The 15665-nt window shown below is 51.4% G+C and overlaps 1 protein-coding gene across 1 annotated transcript in view; it reads left to right on the forward strand.

Annotated features, from left to right (window-relative positions):
- Window positions 1-12790, forward strand: part of RAI2 (retinoic acid induced 2) — a 32780-nt gene extending 19990 nt beyond the window's left edge. Inside the window, exon 2 of the mRNA XM_065741384.1 lies at window positions 10650-12790. Coding sequence (XP_065597456.1) covers window positions 10741-12387 — 1647 coding nt within the window. The 5' untranslated portion in view covers window positions 10650-10740 and the 3' untranslated portion in view covers window positions 12388-12790. The remainder of the gene's footprint in view (window positions 1-10649) is intronic.
- The last annotated feature ends 2875 nt before the right edge of the window (window positions 12791-15665 follow it).

The following is a 15665-nucleotide window of genomic DNA, read 5'->3' on the forward strand; positions in this document are numbered from 1 at the left end:
ATCTCTGAAGCCAGTATGATAAAACAAATCCCCTCTAGCAAAGGGCCAGCTACGGCATCTTCTCCTCGCTCAGCATCTTGGTCTGTCGCTGCCCTCGCTGGTGGGAAGATGGCTGCTGCAGCAGCACAACAGAGGGTGCAGGAGGAAGGCCAGGAAGCAAGACCATGCATCACCAAATCCAATGCAGGGCTGGGTTGCTCTCTGTCAGCAATGGAGAGATTTGGGAAACCAGAGGAAAAAAAAAACACCACTGTGGTTGGAAAAACAATAAAGATGAGCTTGGGACATTTAGAATTTATGGCTTCTTTTCCCCCCAGTAATCTGAAGAAGATCCGTCATCCTCCCTGTTGTTGACACAGGAAATGCTTTGTAGTTAGTTATTTCCTGCACTCCTTCTTAGCATCAAATCAGTAACAGGATCAAACTCCTTCTTCCCTGTGCTGCTGTTAGGAGCTGGGGAGCAGCATGCTGCAGGTCCCTGTGGTGCTGCTTCTGCTACCTCGTGTCTGTGGCACTGATCCCCCGTGAACTGTAGGGTGGCTGTTGAGCTTTCCTAGGAGCCATAGGCCACATCTGGGCAGGCACCAAAGGGCTCCAGCAGAGAACAGAGGATGGAGAGCAGGCACTTCCTTCTTGCTGCTGTCCCCCTGCCACTACAGACCGCCTTGAGAGTCTTTGAGGTGCACTCATCTTCTGAGCCACAGCCGTGTCACCCGGCAGGCAGCGTGTTGCTGGGGGATGTTGTCTCACATCACATGGGTACTTTCAGGCTTTCTTCTCACAGTGACCTTTCATCCTCCTACCTCATTTCCTGCGTTAGTGGTTGCTTGTCTTTTCTGAAACAGCATTTTAGTTTCTTCAGGTGACGATAAACATGAAAGAAAAGCTAGGTGTGCTAGAAATGTACAAACACTACGTGCCCCTCCTGCCTTCAGAACATCTCCTGCTCTCTCATGTCTCCTTATGGAAGGGTCAGAAAGCAGTGCTACCAAAACAGGTTTCCTTCCCCACCACCTCCCATCGTGTCCACTGCCTGGTGAAGAAATGCAGCTCCACTAGACAGGTGGGTGCTCATGCAGCTGTGTTCTTGGTACATTCTTCACTCATTAGTGATTTTAAATGATGTCATTGGAGGAAATTTCCTCCTAATGTTGTAATGCTCTCAGCTCTCCTCTCTATACCTGAAATTGACAGTTACAAAGAAAAAATTCTGACAAGACAAAAAAAAAAACACAACAACACGAAACTGCAGGGCTCACTTTAATTGCATTGTGAGGAGATCTACTCTCCTCTTGAGTCAAGAGATTCTAATTTGATTATGTTCAAATTTTTACTCACCAAACACTGTAATTCTTTTGCTTTTAATTAAAGATTTTTTTTTCTTTTGCATTAGACTGATGCTAAACTGGATTCACTAAATCTTCTTATGCTGTAAGTAGCAGTGACCCAGATAAACACATTTAAAAATTCAACTGCTGGAACTACAGTATGTTGCCTTTGTAAGACGCAGCGAGAAGAAGTCTAAACTAGTTCTATAAATTTACAAGGGTAACACGTAGCTTTGTATCATTAAGAGCAGATTCATAGGCTAATTTAATTCTTTTAAATTAGATGCACAAATCTACATGAAAAGAGTGTTACTTGGTTTGGCATCCGATGCTTGGAAGTTACAAGGAGGCCTGTGAAAAAATTACTTTTCCCTTCTGCATCCGTCCTTTTGCCATGTGACAACAGAGGGTTTGGGGGAAAGAGGGGATCGTTATTTATGGATGCAGCTGCAGAGAGTCTGCAGTGCTTTGCCTCTCAGCACCCGAGCTCACGGTGACAGTAGTGTTTTGGTCTAGGGACTGGGATCCAGCCAGGCCCACTGCCCGCCCATAGGCATGGCCTTCATCAAGATGGGGGCACATCAAGACTTCTCCATGGGCTGGATCGAGACGTGGACATTGCCAAAGTGCCTTGCTGGTCTAAATTTGAGTAAAGCTGTTCCATGGCCCAAAAAATGGTGGATTAGCAGTGCCTGATGGGATGTTGCCCGTAGTTTCAGATGTGCATTTTGCATGTTTTCTGCCAGAGCAGGTGATGGGAGCAGCATCGGAATGGACGCCAGTGGCATGACATGCCAGCTGGCCACACAGGCCCCACTGGTCCCCAGGTGCTGGCAGGGAGGCCTGTGGGGCATCTCTCGCACCCTATAACTTACCCAAACATGGACGTTACCACTTCTTTGGTTTTTGTGAATTTTTAGACAGCAGCGTCAGCTGTGTTTACACAAGAAAGAAATATACACTACTGGGGACAATCAGATAATAAACAGCCTTTAATTAGCGCAAAAGACGCAATGGGACCTAATCCCTCAGTGCTTGTTTAGACAGCCAGACCCAAACAGCTGGGTCTGGTGCCCCATTACCACTCCTCTGGGGGAACCAGGGGATGCTCCATTTTGTCACTGCCATCCGGTGGCTACAGCTGGTTGCTGGTGTGGGGCTCATCGCATACCCAGGGAGACACCGCAGGGCGTGTTTTGCTGAACTGAAGCATGGTCATTCGTACACGTTTGTGATGTGCCTGGTACCCCTGAAGGAAGAGCCCGTGAGGGTGTGTTCCTGTGCATCACAGTATCACATCACCTTTTCACTGCAGGCACCAAGAAGGCCTACAAGATCACGAAGGCAGGCAGCGAAAAAAAACACCAACATTTGCACCTGTGTGCTTGCAGGTATTCTTTTTTTTTTTTTCAGATCCATTTGTTTTGTTCATCTTTATGTTTTATTTCCTCTTCTTTGTAGTTAGATGAATGACACTGCAGAGCCAGCTTTCATCCTTTACGCTGCATGTACAGCAATTCATTTCTTGGTGAAAATAGGACAACACAAAGCTGAAGCTCTTCCCACTGGTGTTTTCGTGAAGGGATTCACCCATTCTCCCGCCTTCCTGGGAGAGCCAAGCCATCAGTGCACAGCCACGCATCTCCCTGCAGATCTCTGAGGCTGGGCAGCACAGCCAGATGCCAGACCTCCCCTCCATGTTTGCTGGAGTGGCCCAGTGACGTGCCCCAGGGGACTTACAGTCAATGATGATGGATTGCACCGGTCCATTAATGCAGCGGTCTCATCTGGGAAAGATGTAATTGCCGTTCCGTGTCCCGCCGCTTCCGTAAGTTTTTCAGCACACGTAGTAGCACACGTCGCGATGGAGATGGCTGGTGACGAATGTTGCAGTAAATATGTCAGGGGCTCGGCATCCTGTGGCAGCACGCTTCTATTCTGGTACCAGGCGGCCATCGTTAGGTGGGGGAAGTGATAATGACAAAATTCGGCTTACTGCAGTCATCGTGATGTGTGTGCTCTTCTAAGGTTTGGTGGAAAAGCACGGGCAGTACTGATCTTGTTTCTTCCTGCAAGACGTGTCTGCAAAATAGGTTTGTGTTGACCGGTTCTTCAGGACCACAGGAAAGGCAGTGCAGCCGACGGGATGGAAATCGGTGTGTAAACGGATGTGAAACAGAGATAAAAAAAAAAAGCTGCGTTTTTCCTCACATCACAGGAACCCTGTGTTTTACTGGCTCCTTTGAACAAAATGCCTGCAGCTGCTTACACATTTTGCGGGGATGTAAATAAAGGGCTGTTTTTGCTTGGAAGCTTTTCCATCCACACGGCTTTAGATAGGGTTGGGTGTTTGAAACCTGGTGTGGGCGTGCTTTCTGCGTGAGGATTAGTACTGTCAAGAAGCTGACGAAATGTTGGGTTTGGTATACTAGCGTGAGGATGTGTGGGAGAGGGAGAGTCAGTCCAGTAAATCCGGAGCTATGAGTATAAAAACTGATCTTGCACTGGCAAGCTGAAGGATATGGTTAGTCAAGTTGGTGGAGAGGGATGCAGTGTTAAATAACCATCTTTTGCTCTCCAAACAGCTAAAGAGTTTGTCCCCTTCCTTCTTACCCCTTCGATTCTGAACAGATGCTATCAGGTCTCCCCAGAGCCGCCTCTTCTCCAGGCTGTGCAGCCCCAGCTCTTTCAGTGTGTCCCCACTGGGGACGTGTTCCATCCTAGAGCTCCCCAGCTCTGGGTCTCGTCACTGGGACCGCATTCATTGGGAATTTGTGGTGCTCTTTTTCTGGCATGCAGGGCCTAGGTGCTGTACCTCTTCCTGTCAAGCACAGCAACATCTATGCTGCTCATAAGCCCATCAAAGCTGCAGCTGGGAGCTGCCATTTTGGCCCACCCATTTTGGCTGTTGGATGGCACCAACACCTGTGGTCAGTCACAGGCACATTCTTCCTTATGGTCTTAGGAACACGTGTACATTACTAGAAAGGGTTGGCGGTGTGCAGGAATGTCTGATTTTAACTTGGTGCTTCTTTTCTTCTGATTCTTGACTTATGGAAGGCAGGATGTACGTTGGGACAGTATGGGGATGTGAAATCTGTCAGGATTAGTGATTCTGGCCAAGATGTTGAATTGTGGTCACAGCTTGCCTCCTGCTCATTCTTCCTTTCTGCCATGAGAGAGTCTGGGCAGCAGCACCAGGTGAATGGTGATCATCTCAACATTACTGAGCTTGTCCCTGTCCCAGCCTAGCTTGCACCAGGTTAAAGTGGTTTTTGACAAGCTGGCACGCCTCAGTGAGGGGACATGAAAGGGTTTTGTGGCTAGGAGGCAGCTGAAGGTGTTGAAGCCATCATGGTACAGTGAGGCAAGGTCAGGTGTTTCTCCTGCAGAAGTGCTGTAGCAGTTCACAAATGGATTTTAACTTGACCTGGCCATCTGAGCAGAGTGCCTGCTGTGATGGGTTCCCATCCCCTGCAAGCAGGAAGCTGCATGGTCACATCTTCAAGGAGGGTTAGGCCGTGAAGAGCAGCCTCTGTCACACCAGTTCTCGTCTGGGTGTTGGGAAAGATCAAGGGAATGCAGGGAGAGCGTGTGAGCCTGGGGTTGGGGGAGTGGGTCAGGAGGAGAGAGCGAGCTGAGGGATGCTGAGCTGGGAACAAACCTCTGCCGAGGAGCTGGCGAGGCTTTGAAGTCATGTCACTGACATCAAACTCTAAGATCCTTTGTAGGAAACGTAGTGCTTTAAGGACTGTTTAATAAAGCTCTCGACTGGGAAAGGAGCAAATATTTTATCAGGCTGACTCTGAGTGCTTTTTGTTGTGGGTTTCGGGGGAAGCGGGACTGGCAATTATGTTTAATTGATATCCTTTTCCTTTTGTAATCATTGGGGTATCGATTGCTGGGAAAACAAAATGCGTGTTTTTAAAAATTCACTATAAAGTCACAGCTCTCGTTTGTTTTGTTTAGCTCTGTGCTCTCGAAGCAGCTCATTTTTCTTCGCTTTGCTGGCAAATAGAATGTTTTGATTGAAAACAATACTAAATAATCAGTTAAGTGGGATATTTAATGACAGGAAAAATTGTTTAGAATATTTTTTCCCATAGGAAAATCACGCCATTTGCTTTTCAGGCCTAAGAAGCCTTTTAATGCCAGCGTAAGTCTACATCCTTCCTACAGTCTCACTCCAGAAGTGAGCACGTGGGCAAAGCACGTGTGTGGAAACATGTGGGGCGAGGTGTGGAGAACCCCGGGAACTCTGGCGCAAGAGATGTCCCTCAAATACATCCAGTTTTTCCCTCCATCACTTTAATGGGATTTCTTAGGCCCCCACCCTGCGGGATACCCAAGGCAGTGCCGCAGCTCGCAGTGTCCCTGTCCCAAAGAACCAATGCAGGTGGATGTTCCAGCAGAAGCAGCATCTCACGCTCCCCATCTGAACAGGAATTTGGAGCATGAAGGCTGCAGCAAGGTTGTAGGGATTGGGTCGTCACCAAACTCTGCGGCACGTGACTCAGCAGTACTTAGGGCTGGCAAATTTATATTTGTCCTTCACGTGTCAGGTTCAATACATCAGATTTCCACTGTCTGGGGCTCCGAGCACGTGTCCAGCTTAGTGCAGGCTGAGCAGGCTGCTGCTGCATGGGCATTGCCGTGCTGCTCTCAGGCGAAACGGGTTGATCCCAGCAGCAGGGCTCATCTGCTGCAATAGCTTTGAGACAGCTGGGATCGGGGTGTGCTGTGAGTAGGGGAGACCTGAGCATTGGGGAATAGCAGTGTTTCCAGTGTCTTCAGAACGGTCGTGTTTTGTAGCACCTGCTTACACATGACTTCATGTACACTTTGGGTAGGTCACAGTTTGGGCTGTAAAGAGAATTTTTTTTGCTAGGCTTTTCAGTTGGGTGGAAAAATTTGCTGAAATTTGTCAGGGCAACACTTTGCTCGCTCACAGTGTTTATTGTCTGTCTGTATGCATTGCCCTTGGGAGTTAAGGCACTGCTCTTGAGATCATGACAAGATTTTGCTTAAATTGGTCTGATTTGTTTTTAAACGAGCAGAAAGTGAGTTCTCTCCTCTGCAGAATGGATTGCGAAGCAGAGGCTGATGACAACAGCAGTGCAGTTGGCAGATGCATTGTGCTGGGTCGGCCCTGTGCAGTCAGCAGGCCTGCTGCTGTGTGCCAGCTCACTCTGCAGGCCTGGCTGTGACCAGCCGCTCAGGCAGCTGCCACCCAAAGCAACCACACTTGGTCCTTGCTAAAGAGTCTGCCTTTCCTTCTTTCAGACCCCTGTAGATACTGATAGGTGCTCTCAAGTCTCCCTGGAGCCATCTCTTCTCCAGGCTGAACATCCCCAGCTCTCTCCCTTCCTCATAGGAGAGATGTTCCACCCCTTATATTATTTTTGTGGCCCTCCTCTGGACACACTCCATCTGTGGTTTACACGTACAGGAGAGCTACTGGTACATTAACAGCTCCGTGTGAAAGCTTGCTTCCTCCAAATACATTTTTTCTATTCCAGCAACGACCTTAGCAACAGCATGGAAAATCTTTACGTGTGTGCGGCTGTAACAACACAGCACAAAAGTCGCAGGATGCAAGGTGATTTACGGCTCGCTGCTGTGTGTCAGTGCGTGCCCCGGTTGCCCCCTGCCTTATCTGCTGCAGAAGGATGCAGAAAGATGGGGCGGGCTTTGGCTGCAGGCAGTTGCATGTGTGGCACGGGTGGTCCCACAGTGAGAACCCACAGCCCTGGGAAAAGCTGACATCGGCAGGGGATCAGCAAGCAGGCCGGAGTTATCTCCGCCCTCATAATGGCATTTCTGCAGAGCTAACATATCATTTCCTGTAGAGCTGCACACATCATTGCTTAGTGCCGTGAACTTAACTCTTATCAGCACCCCGGTGGGAAAACCCAAGTTATTTACAATGGCTTTCTTTTTGGTGTTGTAAGCTTATTTTCAATTAAAACAAACAGGAAATTAAATATTAAATAGGTAAGCAGGGAAAGTGGAATTAATTGATTTTCTGGCACCGGGGTGAGGTAGAGAGAGGAACCTTAAGGCGGTTTTGCCTAGTTGCACTGACTTCCTTCTTGCTTATCAGATACTTGGGACTGGCTTTTAAAGCCAGGCAGCTCTCAGTGTGTGTAGCAATGCAGCAGTACACACTTCAGGTTATTCTTTATTAAAGGAGAAATGTAGTAGAGGTTTCACTGCTAGTAGCAATGTTGGAAAATGCAGTTTGGTGTAAGTCCTCTCCATAGAATCATATATTCATAGAATAGCTTGGGTTGGATGGGACCTCGAAGCCCACCCAGCCGCAACCCCAACCCCTGCGGTGGGCAGGGCTGCCCCCAGCAGCTCAGGCTGCCCAAGGCCCCATCCAACCTGGCCTTGAGTGCTTCCAGGGATGGGGCACCACAGCTTCTCTGGGCAGCTGTGCCAGCACCTCATTGCCCTCTGGGGAAAGAATTACCACTGAACATCTGACCTATATCTCCCCTCTGTCAGTTTAAAGCCATGTCAGCATATATCCTTGTACCCCATACAGGAAATGCTACAAGAGCATCCAGGAGCCCCAGGACAGCTTCTCGGCCAACAAAGCAGTGTCTCATTTCTGGGTTCCTTTCTCGGTACTCCTTTCAGGGTTGGCTCCTTCCTGCCCTGCTGCTCACCACCTACGTGTTGCCACAACCCTGTGGACTGCCACTAGCATGGGCACAAAGCCATGCCCTGCTACCCAGGTGCTGCTGGCACCGCTGGGTTCCTGTACCTCAGGGACACACGGGATGTGCCTGGACAGGCATTTGACCATACCTTAGAAACCCCAGAGCAAGAAGCAGGTATTTCTTTCAGATGCCTGATGGTGATAGATGAGCTCTTCTTTCCCTCGTCTAGATACTTCCTCTGCCCTGTCACTGTTCAAAGCAGTGATGGGGGATTTTGTGATGCTTCACACTTTCATCCTGCACGGTTATCTGTCTCTCTCTGTGGCTCTGTGCAGCATGCTAATCCCTCAAGGCTCATACACGGCATAATTTTCATCTTAATTTTTCTATTTCTCAGTGCTAAACAGCTTTACCAGGCGAATAGGTCATTTCCCATCCCCACCAGATCACTCATTTTCTGTGGAAACACGGAGATGATCTCACGCTTCGCAAACAAACAGCAGAGCAGAAGTAGCGGTGCCATTTGCAGCGCTCCTTGGTGCTGCAGAACAGCGGGCAGCGGGGATGCAGGGCAGGGCTGCAGGCCTGAGCGAGTTTTGAACGGTTCCTTTATAAGGAGGGAGATGTATAAAACCGCTTTTGAATTCCTCCACAAGACGGGCCCGCTTGTTCTGGTGCCGCTGCTTGTCGCGGTCTGAATCGGCAGCATTATTTCTCTCCTGCTTTCCTGTGCTCGGGACCCTGCCTGCAGCCGGCGCTGAGCGAGGAAACAAACAGAACCCCTCAGCCCCGCAGTCGTGTTTTCCTCTCAGAGTTTCACGAGATGAGAAGAATCATGAATTATTCTCCCCCAGCCAGTGACAGCGGGGGAGAAGGAATGACTCATCTGTTTACTTTTAAAAACCCTCTTTAAAAATCAGATGCGCCTGACGATACATGATCAGGATTTCGCTCGCCCGGCCCCAGCTCTTAACTCCCGACATTGCTGTAGTCCTGCTCTGGCCATGACACCGAGCTGCCAAACCTGGGGATTTGCTGGCCTTGGGGGAGATGCTCTGGTTTGCTGCTTCCCTGCCTCGGCCGTGTTTTGCCCTTTGTTCAGGGTTGGTTTTTGCATCTGTCTACATTGAGATGGCATGGGACAGTGCTGCAGGGCCATCTGTAGAGCTGTGGGATCATGAAAGTTGGAAAAGACCACTAAGGTCAGGGAGTCCGTGTGTATGCATCCTGTGTACCATCACAGGCTTAGGGTCCGCGTGGGGCTGGTGTGGGGCGTCGGCATGCAGCCTGCTATTGGAAAACAGCATGCAGCTGTGTGCAGGTGAGAAATGGAAATTCGGGGTGCTCCGGTGCTTCCCCATGGTAACAGAGTTAAAAATGGACAAGTTTCCATGGTGATTATTAGCGCAGGATGCGCTGCTCACTTCAGGAGTGGCACGGACAGCGTGGCAAAACCTGCAGGCGGAAATTATTTACCCTTCTGAATAAATGAATGCACAGCGCCATTAACGTGCTGCTTTGTGGGGGAGCACAGCCTTAATCCTTGTAGGAAATAGCTTGCAAATTTCGCTGGCATCGTGAACGGAAGCAATCTCTGTCCTTTTTTTGTTGACATTTGCTTGGTTTAGATAAAGGCATGGGCTGGTAAAGTAAATTTGAATCACAGGATGGTTTGAAGAGGGCTCTAAAGCACACCCAGCCCCAACCCGTGCCGTGGGCAGGACTGCCCCCACCAGCTTAGGCTGCACGGGGCCCCATCCAACCTGGCCTAGAGCACTTCCAGGGATGGGGCACCACAGATTCTCTGTGGCACTGAGGGACATGATTTTCAGTAGCATGGTGTGATGGGCTGATGGTTGGACTAGATGGTCTTTGTGGTCTTCTCTGACCTTAATGATTCTAGGATTGTATCTGCTCTGTGAAGGGTCAGACTCCCTCCTGTTTATAAGCTCTCTTCAAGTATTAGAAGGCCACAATGAGGTCTCCCTGTGGAAGACCATGTGCCTCCTCCAGGATGAACAAGTGCAGTTCCCTTTGCCTTTCTTCATAGGATAGGTGCTCCCACCCTCTGATCATCCCCATGGCCTCCTCTGGACCTCTAAAGGGCTGTGTCAGAGGTTCTGCACCAATGGCCTGACCCACTTGAGTAAAACCCCATGGGAAGAAAACAAGACAGCCCTTGTAGGGTAACCAAGAACCCTTTGCCACGATGGAACATTTCTGAGCCGTGTGTTTTTAGAAACATTTGGTTTTGTGCTCCTGCTGAGTTAAAGCAGTGTTCTGTCTCTGGGCTCTGCCATACACTGTCATTACACAGAGCTTTGTTTAAAACTGCAGAAGGGGCTGCCCGAGCCCTTGGGTTGGCTGGCATATGGGAGGGCTTTTTTTTTGACTGCAGGCAGCCCTCAGGTCCTTTAAATTATCTGTGTTTACAGCTAAATATAAGTTCCTCAAAACTCTTCGTACAGCACTCACAGATGTCTGTATATACAGCATTGCTGTGTACATTACTGCTGTGAGTTGTGGAGCCGTTACCCTGAAACATGGAAACGTTTAAGGGCTTGTTTTGGCGACAGGATCTTCCAAGGCAGTCGCAAATGTTTTGTTAAGGAGGAGATTTATGCAGTGCCTAAACCATGCTTTTACATTGCAGGCCAAGCGATGTCGGTGCCGGAGCCCCTGGCAGTCCCATCCTGCTGACGGCGATGTAAGCGCAGTGCTGTGGAGCCCCGAAGCCCTACGAGATGGAGGAGCTCTACAAAGAGACCCCCAACCTGCCCATGGATGTCACCAGCCCGCCGGCGGCCATGGCCAACAACAAGCTGGAGAACGGCGTGGCCCAGCTGATCACGGCAGAGGCCTGGAACATCAACTCGGCTGACCTGATGAAGAAGGCCCTGTCCCCGCTGGTGACTGTCCCCGCTCCCTCCATCCTGACGCCGCCGGCCGAGTCGCAGAGCGGGGTGGCTCTGAAGGTGGCGGCCACCGTGCTGCAGCCCATCTGTCTGGGGGACAGCCCCGTTGTCCTGCCCATCCACCTGCAGGTGGCTGGCAGTGCCGCCCCGCAGATGCCGGCCAGCGGTGCCACCCCGTACGTCATGACCACACAGGGCCCTGTCCCTCTGCCCGTCCTGCTGGAGCAGCACGTCTTCCAGCACCTCAACTCGCCCCTGGTGCTGCCCCCCGGCACTGCCTGCCCCGCCAGCCCCCTGCATGGCGGCCTCTTCCCGGGCGCCTCTGCCCCCGTCGGCCAGCCCCAGCTCCTGGACCCCAAACCCTCGGGCCCAGGCCAGGAGCCCGTGCTGCCGCCCATCTTTCAGACGCCGGGTTTTGCCGCAGTCCTGCAGGACCTCTTTCCCTCGGGGCAGGGCGCCCTGGGCTCGGCCCCCTGCCAGCCCCCTCCTGACTACGCCGCCCTCCCACCCCAGGCCTTCAGCTCGCCCCTCTCCCCGCTGGTGCCCCCTGCCACGCTGCTGGTGCCCTACCCCGTCATCGTGCCCCTGCCCGTCCCTGTGCCCATTCCCATCCCTGTCCCCATCCCGGTGCCCCACAGCACAGATGCCAAGGTGGCCCCTGACCCACCCAAGCCCCCAGTCTTCACCCCGCAGCCCTGCAAGGGCACCCAGACCCCCCTGGAGAAGGAGGAGACAAAGCCCTTTGACCTCGTCCACCAGCGGGACTTCTCCCAGCTAAGCCGCCACACCGTCATCAAGATGGGCAGCGAGAATGAGGCACTGGACCTCTCCATGAAGGGCCCACCCGTGCCTCGGGCCTGCGAGGCCACCCCGCCGCCGCCATCCCCCGAGGACGGGGCGCTGGACCTGTCCCTCGCCTCCTGCCGCAAGCCGGGGGGGCCCCACGTGGAGACGGCCAGCAGCGGGCCCAGCACCGAGGGCAGCCCGCAGGACAAGCCAGCCGCACCCTTCGCCTCCTCCAAAGCGCCGGAGGCCACGGGCAAGGCGGAGGGCAGGGCGGTAGGGCCGGGGCCCGGCGAGCTCCTGCGGCCACCGCAGAAGTGGTTGGTGGAGCCGGCGGGAAGGGCGACCTGTGAACCCAAGGCCGGGGGCAACAACATCGAGATCGTCAGCACCTCGCAGACCGCCAAAGTCATCGTCTCCGTCAAGGACGCCGTGCCCGCCATCTTCTGCGGCAAGATCAAGGGCCTGTCGGGGGTGTCCACCAAAAACTTCTCCTTCAAAAGGGACATGCCCCAGGACTCGGTGCTGCAGTGCTACGACGTGAAGAGCCAGCCTGAGACCCGGGACAACGCCGAGGCGCTTAGGAAACCCGTAAAGAACAGGAGCGTTAAGCTAAAGAAAATGAACTCGCCCGAAATACACATTCTTCCAATCAAGAAGCAACGGCTCGCTGCCTTTTTTCCAAGAAAGTAAATTATGGGTTTTTAGAATTTTAAGATTATTATGGAAAAAAAATAAAAATAAAAAGATGCACTTGGTTTTAAACTCATTTAAAACTTTAAACTATCTTTGTAAGTTATTTTTGGGGGAAAGGGGAGAGGAACGGATGTAGAGTCCCTATAAGATGGGTTTCTTCCTTTTTTTGTTCCGTTTCTTTTTTTGTTTTCTTTTTTGTTATCGAATTTTGACTTTTTCGTGGGAAACTGAATAAAAAGCAACCTATTTTTCAAGCAGATTGCACATTTTGCAGCTTTAATGGAGTAACGGATGAGTCAGAGGGGTAAGAGCTATTTTCACTGCCAGAAAGTGCTTTGATGATGTAATTCTTCATAATGGCTAGAACGGAAATTTCAAAATAAATGTTTGTACGTGCTAATCGGTGGCGGTATCTCTGTCATTTCTGAAGGGCTTTGGCCGCACGGAGGAGGCCCGGACAAAGTCTGCAACCGCCTTCAACGTGTTCTCAGCGTTACTGTCAGTCCCCCTGGGAGCGGATCGGGGCGTGCTGCTTGGGGCACTGTGCCAGAACAGCAGAAAAAGGAGGGGAGCAGAGCAGTGCATCCCCGTGCTGCCCCACCTCAGCACCAGAGGTGCTCACAGCCCAGTTCTGAAGTGCTGGAAGCAATAGCAGAGGTTATTTAAACAAGAAAGCCTTAAAATCTGTGGGCGTTCGTTTGCCGAGGGGTGATGAGGAGAAGTCACCTGATTTTTCCCAGCCTAACTGTAGATACATGGAGGCATTGTTTATTGTTAGTTTTACAGTTGTCTTTGATGGCTGAAGTCAATGCACATGAAAGAGCAGAAGTATGTAACTTCATTACTTGACAGTGTACACGCTGCCTGCGTCCATGGAGAAACGTGAACATACCATTACATTAAAGCTTATGGTAAGTGGCAGTTTTGCACTTGTGTATGACAGTCAGCCGGAGATGCACTACTGCACAACAGCTTTCGAGGCCATCTGGTCCAACTGCCCCACAGCAAACAGGGACACCTACAGCCACATCAGGGTGCTCAGAGCCCCATCCAGCATGAGCTTGCATGTCCGCAGTGAGGGTGCACCCACCAAGATGCAGCTCTGAACCGGTCACCCAGGTAACACAGAACTCTGACAGCAGCCAAACAACTGCCAGGTCTTGCCCAGGGTAGCTGTGAGGAGATGGTGGCAGTAGTTGATGCAGGAGGGCAGGCCAGAGAGGCAAGCTCCAGGTTCAGAACACCATTGCCAGCTCTGAACTCTGCTGACACTCCCACTGCAGAGAGCAGAGTTGCTTGCTCAGTGCCCCCACCCTCACAGAGCTCATAGCAGCGACTGATTTGGAACGTTTTGTCATCTGACAGCATTCTGTTTTTTTTAAACCCCTAAACCCAGATACTTCTGTACAAGCACTGTAAGGACACCCAATGCCCGTGGGTGTTGACTCAGATTTGAGGGCACACAGGCAGCAGCCAGCAGGTGCCCCAGACCACACGAGCTGCAGCCCTCCCTCTGAAATGGAGCTGAGGGCAAGGTGCACGAGGAGCAGCCCAGCCGAGGCCCAGAGGGGCAGCGCTGAGCTCTGCTCTGTGTGACAGCGACAGGGCCCGAGGGAACGGCATGGAGCTGTGTCAGGGGAGGGGCGGCTGGGGGTTAGGGACAGTGCTGCACCACAGGGCGGTGGGTGTGGCACAGCCATGTCACAACACCTCCTCTTATGCTGTGCTGGGCAAAGGCACCTACCCAGGTACCATTTTCCTCCCACTACCGCTTGTGCATGAAGCACACAGGCACAGAACAAGGTACTTAATTACACGAAGATGGAGCACTTCCACCTCCTCCTCCTCCTCGCCGCTAGCAGCAATTACAGATTTTGTACATTGGGCCATTAATTTTCTCCACGGCTACATTTTAACTGCTTCTGAAACTTGTGCAGGAGGAGAAGGATGGGGAGCTGCTACGTGATATATGGAGCCTCCATTTCTGGTGGCTGTTAATGGAGACATTAATACCTCTTGAGAAGTTGAAGGGAAAGTCATTAAGCCCTAATGGCAGGAGGAGGATGTTTTACAACGATGGGCACGTGCAAAGTAGAGACAGAAAGGAGCAGCACTGACCCTCAAGGGCAACCCATGTTGGCTCCAAGTTCCCACTGACTTCAGGGGTGGGTTTTATTAGGAGGTGAGGGAGAAGCAGGCTGGGATTCCTTCCCATCTGCTCGCTCTCAAGCAGGGGCTTTTCAGGAAGCCACGGACGCCGAATTCAAGCTCAGGGGAAAGCAGCCCCAGGGACAGAGCAGGTGCCTTCCCTAGCTCTGAAGCAAAGAGAGGAATGACATTTCTAAGCCTGAAAAAACAGGTGATATTTAGGCTGACAGAACAGACACACAGCCAGGTGAGAAGTAGGCAATTACGAGTACAGGAAGAAGGTGGGAAAGGGGAAGATGGAAACAGGCAGTGGAAGTCAAGAGCCACCTCCAGATCCGCTAACGTGACACCTTTATTAAAGCTAGCAAGAATCCAGCCATAGAATGAAAGGAAAAAGCAATGCAGCAGCCCTTGGCCAGGAGCAGATGAGGAGGAGAGCAGAGGAAGCTGCCAGCTTCACAGAACGCACCCCAGGGAACTGCGGCATCGTGAGCAGCAGGGCAGCAAGTACAGCGTGCACCTGTTTGGGCTGAAGGCAGCTGGGACACAAACATCGCACCACAGCACAGCATTCCCCTTTCTACCTCTGTCATGACACAGCCAGTGGTGAGGAAGAGCGGGACCCAGCAGTAAACCCAACCAGATGAGAAGGAGAGAGGAAAGAGAGCAGTAAACGCATTGATTTCTTTCACAGTCGCATACGTTGCACTGCATTGGACATCCCCGAGGGAGTGGCTGCTGAACACAAAAGGGAGCAGTGCCAGGGCTCTGCACTCCTCCACTTGTGCAGAGGCACCTCAGGACAGTGATCCAGCAGCAACACACAGCCTGCCAGCAGCCCTGATCTCCGACAATGAAAACAGCGTAGAACAACATTACATAATATCCTGGTGCCAGATGTTTGGGTTTCTTTTTGTGCTCAAGTTTATGAGAACATGCTGAAGTGCTCGGGCAAAGCCCTTGCTTTCATGTGGCCAGGATGGGCTCCTGCCTTCCTGCGTGCCAGCTTAACACAGCAGGAGTGGTATGGATCTGTGCAGTTTGCTTCTGCACACACCTGTCCCTTTAACTCATTTCAGTTTGCTTCTATACTCACCTGCTCCTCCCTGCTCTTATTTTAAAAGTTC

Source organism: Cyrtonyx montezumae, unplaced genomic scaffold, assembly GCF_038088225.1.
Source record: "Cyrtonyx montezumae isolate F1298 unplaced genomic scaffold, pur_monq_1.0 scaffold_3, whole genome shotgun sequence".
NCBI lineage: Eukaryota > Metazoa > Chordata > Aves > Galliformes > Odontophoridae > Cyrtonyx > Cyrtonyx montezumae.